The following is a 7,485-nucleotide window of genomic DNA, read 5'->3' on the forward strand; positions in this document are numbered from 1 at the left end:
TAGGGCTGTGAATTTTTGGGTACAACTCGATTCGATTAGTTTCTTGGGGCTAACGATTCAATTCAAAATCAATACTTTTTTTTAATAACATTGTGTGCCAGTTTTATGATTAACTACATTCTTTCCTATCATAGATAAACATCTCTGATGAATGTATATATTACTTTAAATAAAACTGGATTTGTTTAATAAAATTTCACCCAAACATTTATTAAAGGCAAATACAAATAATCTGTACCGCAGATTTAGATAATCTAAATCAACAATATGATTGGTCTGAGTGGCTGGACATGACAAAAAAATAAATAAAAATAAGAATAAAAAAAAATTCGGAAAAAAACCAAAAACAGAAAACAACTGGGAATATTTTTTTTTAAACTTGAAAAATATTCAAATTAATGGGAAGAAGGGGAAAAAATATAAACTATGGAAAACAAAAGGAAAAAAATCGAAATAAATAAAAAAATAAAAATTTAAAACAATGTGAACAAGTTGGGAAATAAAGGGAAAAAATAGTAAAAGAAAGTGGAAAAAAAATGAAAACATTGGGAATCTGTACCCAGATATACATCATTTTACTTCAACAATATGTATTGTCTGAGTGGCTGAACAGGACAAAAAAAAAAAAAAAACTAATGGAAAAAACAAAAAGAAGAATTGGGAAGAAATGTATTAATATTTTTCATAAACTGGAAAAAAATGAAATTAAATGGGAAAAATGAAAAAAAAACATGGGGGAAAAATTGAAAAAATTTTTTTAAAAATGGAAAGAAAATAAAAATGTTATTAAATTGAAAATAATTTGAAAAAGTTGGGAAACAATGTGAAAAAAATGTATAATAAAGTGGGGAAAAAATGAAAAAAATGTGACTCTGTACCGCAGATATAGATCATCTACATCAACAATATGATTTGTCTGAGTGGCTGGACAGGACAAAAAATAGAAAATAAAAAAGTGGGGAAAAAAAATGGAACAATAGAAACAAATGGAAGACAAAAAAGAAGAATTGGGAAGAAATGTACAATTATTTTTTTTAAACGTAAAAAAATTAAAATAAATGTGGAAGAAAAAAAACATTGAAAAAAATTTGACTTTTTTTTTTTAATTTAAGGAAAATAAAAAAAATAAGTAAATTGAAAATAATTTGAAAAAGTTGGGAAATAATGCTAAAAAAAGGTAAAATAAATTGGAAAAAAATTGAAAAAATTGGGACTCTGTACCACAGATATAGATCATCTACATCAACAATATGATTTGTCTGAGTGGTTGGACAGGACAAACAAACAAACAAACAAACAAAAAATAATAAATAGATTTAAAACAGAACATTTTTTTTTTTATGGATTTCGAATCATTACAGTTAATAATTGAAGATCAATGTTTTTTGACACCCCTAAATACTAAAATATTACAGACTCCGAGAAAGTAAAATCCGCTTTGCAGAGACAAGCAGACGGAGAGAAAATCAGCACTCGATGTGATTAACGTTTGTTAGAATTATTACGAATTACAAGTAGTAAATATTAATGTCCTGCATAACAATAAAGTGTAAAAGAAGATGAAAGAAAGAAGGATCGTGAGCCAATCATAAAAACATAGCTGATGTTCTTAGAGAGCATAATGAGCTCATTCATTTGCATAATTAGCCATGATAAACGAGCATCGGCCAAGAATCAAGGTGGTTGATTATCAAATCATAACAGGAAGCATCTGCTTGTGACGGAAGGTTCTAGTTCAAGAGGAGCGCTTCTTTCACCAACAACAACAATGACAATGGATACAAAAATAAGATTAATATAAATAATAATATAATTATGTCTACTTAAATAGGTAAAAAAAAATTACTAATAAATCTATAATAATAATAATAACAAACATAAAAATGTTCATAATGATTATTGAAAAATAAATAAAATGACATCAAATAATAATACTAATAATGTTGATGATGATGATAATACTACTACTACTAATAATAATAATGATAATAATAATGATAATAGTAATATTATCATTATTAGTAATAATAGTTTTCGCTCATATTTTTTGTTACTTGACGCTTTCTGGCGAGCGTGCTAACTTTTAGCATTTCACTTCCTGGGACTTGACGTATAACACAATTAGCATTTTAACATGCTAACATGCCCATGCTAGCTTTGATAGCTAATTCAACAGTCATGTATTTTGGTATTTTTATAATGCAGACTGTAAACATGCTATTTGTTTGCATATTAGCATAGTACTCTTAGCATGCGAGCTTTTCGCTCATGTTTTTTGTAACTTGAAGCTTTTTGGCGAGTGTGCTAACTGTTAGCATTTCAGTTCCTGAGAGTTGATGTATAATACAATTAGCATTTTGACATGCTAATATGAGGATGCTAGCTTTGATAGCTAATTCAACAGTCACATATTTTGGTATTTCTATAATGCTGACTGTAGCATAGTAATGTTAGCATGATAGCTTTTCGCTAATAATTTTTGTTACTTGACGCTTTCTGGCGAGCGTGCTAACTGTTAGCATTTCAGTTCCCACAAATAAGAGAGTTTAAGTATAAAAATGGAGACATTTGTTGGTGGGAAAAATTATTTTTTTAGGAGAAGAAAGCTGATCCGTAGAGAGGAACAAAAGGTAATTCAGCTGCGTTGTGACGCTGTTTGATGTACAAACTTTGAGCCTCCTCTAAAAAAAGATGTATTTATTGGCCTGCTAATCTGAAACCGGGGGACAGGCTCCGAGCGTCGACGGCAGCCAGCGGCCCACCGCCATTGTTGCGCCTCTTTGTTGGCCCAGAAAAAAAAAGGGTCCTCTAATCCCGCGTGTGCGAGGAGCGGCGTGGGCGCGCTCCATTCGCCTGCGAGCGCGTTTTTTTTTATTTTTTTTTGAAAGGATCCCGGAATCGGAACACCAAAGTGTGCGGATTACATCAGGACCGTCCACAGCTAGCCATTGTGCTAGCTAGCCTACGCGCGGCGACACACGTGCACTTAGGCTCCGCCCACCAGCGCTGGAGGACAATCTTTTTATACAACTCTATTTTGTTTTTTTTTAACTCATTTTAACACTAAAGTTGATATTACCTTTGCCAGGTAAACCACCACACATTATTATGATGATGATGATTATTATTATTACCACTATTATTAAAAATTATTACTATTATGATGATAAAATAATATTATTATAAATTATTATTATTATTACTATATATTAATATAATTATTATTTATTATTATAATTACGATATAGTATTACTATTATTGTTTATAAATATGTGTATTATTGTTAAGTATTACCCACTCAATTAGCACAGGTGTACAGGGTTTAGTGCATCTGCCTCACGATTCGAAGGTCCGGGGTTCGATCCCGAGCTTGGGATCTTTCCGTGTGGAGTTTGCATATTCTCCCCGTGACTGTGCGGGTTCTACTTCGGCTTCCTCCAACCTCCCAAGACATACACCTGGGGATAGGCCCCTCCCACCTCCAAAGACAGGCACCTGGTGATAGGCCCCTCCCACCTCCAAAGACATGCACCTGGGGATAGGCCCCTCCCACCTCCAAAGACATACACCTGGGGATAGGCCCCTCCCACCTCCAAAGACATGCACCTGGGAATAGGCCCCTCCCACCTCCAAAGACCTGCACCTGGGGATAGGCCCCTCCCACCTCCAAAGACATGCACCTGGGGATAGGCCCCTCCCACCTCCGAAGACAGATCTGACAGAAACATTGCACTGTTTTTAAGGAACTATTACAAAACACACCACACAAATCATCCATCCATCCATTTTCTACCGCGTATTCCCTTTTTTGGGGTGGCGGGGGGCGCTGGCGCCTATCTCAGCTACTATCGGGCGGAAGGCGGGGTACACCCTGGATAAGTCGCCACCTCATCGCAGGGCCAACACAGATAGACAGACAACATTCACACTCACATTCACACACTAGGGCCAATTTAGTGTTGCCAATCAACCTATCCCCACCACACAAATCAAAGATCCTCTATTTGACACAAACACTGCTGTTTTAATGACTTATTGAAAAAAAGAAAAACATAAATCACCAGTCTAAGATCCTGTATTTGACAGGAACCTTATGCTGTTTTTAACGACCTATTGAAAAAGAAAAAACAATCAAAGATCTTTTATTTGACAAAAAAACTGCTGTTTTTAGAAACCCATTAAAAAAAAACATGAGTCAAAGATTCTCTATTCAACAGAAACATTATACTGCTTTTAAGGAACTATTACAAAAAAACACACAAATCAAAGATCCTCTATTTGACATAAACACTTCTGTTTTTAATGACCTATTGAAAAAAAAACAAGAAAAAAAACACCAGTCTAAGATCCTCAATTCGACAGGAACCTTCTGCTGTTTTTAAATACCTATTGAAAAAAGAAAAAACAATCAAAGATCCTCTATTTGACGGAAAAACTGCTATATTTAGAGACCTGTTGGGGAAAAAGAAAACGGGTCAAAGATTCTCTATTTGACAGAAATATTCTACTGTTTTTAAGAAACCATTACAAAAAAAAACACACAAATCAAAGATCCACTATTTGACATGAACACTGCTGTTTTTAACGACCTATTGAAAAATAAAAAACAATCAAAGATCCTATATTTGACAGAAAAACTGCTGTTTTTATAGATCTATTAAAAAAACAGGACTCAAAGATTCTCTATTCTACAGAAACATTCTACTGTTTTTAAGAAGCTATTACAAAAAAAAACAACACAAATCAAAGATCCTTTATTTGACATGAACACTGCTGTTTTTAATGTCCTATTGAAAAAAAGAAAAACATAAAACACCAGTCTAAGATCCTGTATTTGATAGGAACATTCTGCTATTTTTAACGACCTATTGAAAAAAACACACCAATCAAAGATCCTCTATTTGACAGAAAAACTGCTGTTTTTCTTGAAACCCATTGAATAAAAAAAAACACAAGTCGAAGATTCTCTCTTCGACACAAACATTGTACTGTTCTTAAGGAACTATTAGTAAAAAACACACAAAACAAAGATCCTCTATTTGACATGAACACTGCTGTTTTTAACAACCTATTGAAAAAAAGAAAAACATAAAACAACAGTCCAAGATCCTGTATTTGACGGGAACCTTCTGCACTTTTTTACGACCTGTTGAAAAAGAAACACCAATCAAAGATCCTTTATTTTACAGAAAAAAATGCTGTTTTTAGAGACCTATTGGAAAAAAAACACACAAATTAAAGATCCTCTATTTGACATGAACATTGCTTTTTTTAACCACCTATTGAAAAAGAAACACCAATCAAAGATCCTCTGTGTAACAGGAAAAATGCTGTTTTAGAGACTTATTTGGAATAAAAAAAAACAAGTCGAAGGTTCTCTATTTGACAGAAATATCGTACTGTTTTTAAGGAACTATTTAAAAAAAAACACACAAATCAAAAATCCTCTATTTGACGTGAACACTGCTGTTTTAATGACCTATTGAAAAAAAGAAAAAAAGATAACACCAGTCTAAGATCCTCCATTTGACAGGAACCTTCTTCTTTTATTAACGACCTATTGAAAAGGAAACACCAATCAAAGATCCTCTATTTAACAGGAAAAATGCTGTTTTATTGCCCGATTGAAAAAAAAAAGAAGATTCTGATTCGGATGTATCTGATTTCCAGGAAGCGTTGCCGTGACGATGTGCTGAGGTCCATGTGTTACCACGGTGACTGACAGGTGTTGTTTTGTCGCAGGGTGTGGTTCCAGTCGGGCGTCAGCTTCCTGGCGGTGAAGCCCAGCGACGTGGTGGCCTGGGAGATCAAACAGGAAATGGCGGCAGGGGGCGGGTCCTTGGCGGTCATGTGCCAGAGGAAGTCCTCCTCCACGGCCGACAGGTAAGAGGGAGTCGGCCATTTTGGACCACGCTGACAAGCCACTGCTTTGTCGGTTGCCTACAGCCGCAGCTGTCTATGCCAATCTCATTATCTTCTGTCAACAACTTTGCGCTTAAATAAATAGAAGAGTTGCTTCAGTTGATTTCAGGTAGCAATCACTTTATTTGTCATGCTAGCGTTAGCATTGATGCTAGCAGTTAGCATAACCAACTCGAGTTGTCGTTGAAAATCTGCCATATTTGATTAGCTGTTACCTTTAGCATCTTGCTCGTTATTTGTACCTTAAATATAATACGGTCTGATACATTTTCATGCAGTTAGATTGTTTTGATGCATTTTGATAGTTTTTGAACATTTTCATACATTATAATATATTAGAACATTTCAAAACATTTTAGACAATTTAAATATGTTTTAAATACATTTTGGCACAAATGAATACATTTGATACATGTTGACTCATTTTGATAATTCTGTCACATTTTAATAGAAGTTTACATATTTTTGATCAATTTGATAATTTTAATAATGTTGACATGTTTTAATATTTTGACACTTTTTTTAAACATGTTGATACATTTTGATGATTTTGATACATTTTGATGATTTTGATAATGTTGACAATATTGATGATTTTGATGTATTTCAACATCTCGATAGTGTTTACGCATTTTGAATATTTTTTTTACACAAATTAATTGTTTTGATACATGTTGACACATTTTGATAATTTTGTCACATTTTAATCGATTTTGACATATTTTGATCATTTGATAATTTAAAGAATTTTTGACAATTAAATTATTTTGACCATTTTTTAATTCATGTTTATTAATTTTTATTTATGTTGTTTCATTTGGATACTTTTGGCACATTTTCATACATTTTGGTACATTTTAAATGTTTTTCCACTTTTTAAATACATTTTTATTTATAATGATACATTTTGATAATTTTGGTATAGCTGATGATTTTGTTAAATTTGATATTTTTTTATATATTTGAACTTTTTAAAAATATCTTCATATTTTGACGCTTGTTGAATACATTTTGACACAAGTTAATACTGTTGATACATGTTGACACATTTTGACAATTTTGTCACATTTTATTAGATTTTGACATGTTTTAATCAATTTGATCATTTCAAAATTGTTGACATTAAAATAATTTTAACACCTTTTAAATACATTTTGATACATTTTGATAATTTTGATACATTTTGATAATTTTGATACATAAAGTATGTCATATTCTGATTCTGATTTAAAAATGTTTAAATATCTTGATCATTTTGTTACATCTTAGATATATTTTGAATACATTTAGTTACATTTTAGATATATTTTGAATACGTTTTGACACAAATTAATACTTTATTTACATGTTGACACATTTTAAGAATGTTGTCATGTTTGAAAACATTTTGACATATTTTAATCAATTGGATTATTTTAATGAATTTAACATTTGTATTATTTTTACCCCTTTTTAAATACATTTTGCTACATTTTTATTTATGTTGATAATTTAGTTACATTTTGATCATTTTAATATATTTTAAATATGTTTACACTTTTTAAATACATTTGGATTTATGT

General features: G+C 32.0%; 1 protein-coding gene across 1 annotated transcript in view; it reads left to right on the top strand.

The window, feature by feature from the left end:
* si:dkey-215k6.1 (transmembrane protein 132B) overlaps positions 1-7,485 on the top strand; it is a 258,278-nt gene that overhangs the window by 148,586 nt on the left and 102,207 nt on the right. Inside the window, exon 4 of the mRNA XM_061904865.1 lies at positions 5,744-5,884. Within this exon, the coding sequence (XP_061760849.1) occupies positions 5,744-5,884 (141 nt within the window). The remainder of the gene's footprint in view (positions 1-5,743; positions 5,885-7,485) is intronic.

Source organism: Nerophis ophidion, linkage group LG01 (assembly GCF_033978795.1).
Source record: "Nerophis ophidion isolate RoL-2023_Sa linkage group LG01, RoL_Noph_v1.0, whole genome shotgun sequence".
Lineage (NCBI taxonomy): Eukaryota > Metazoa > Chordata > Actinopteri > Syngnathiformes > Syngnathidae > Nerophis > Nerophis ophidion.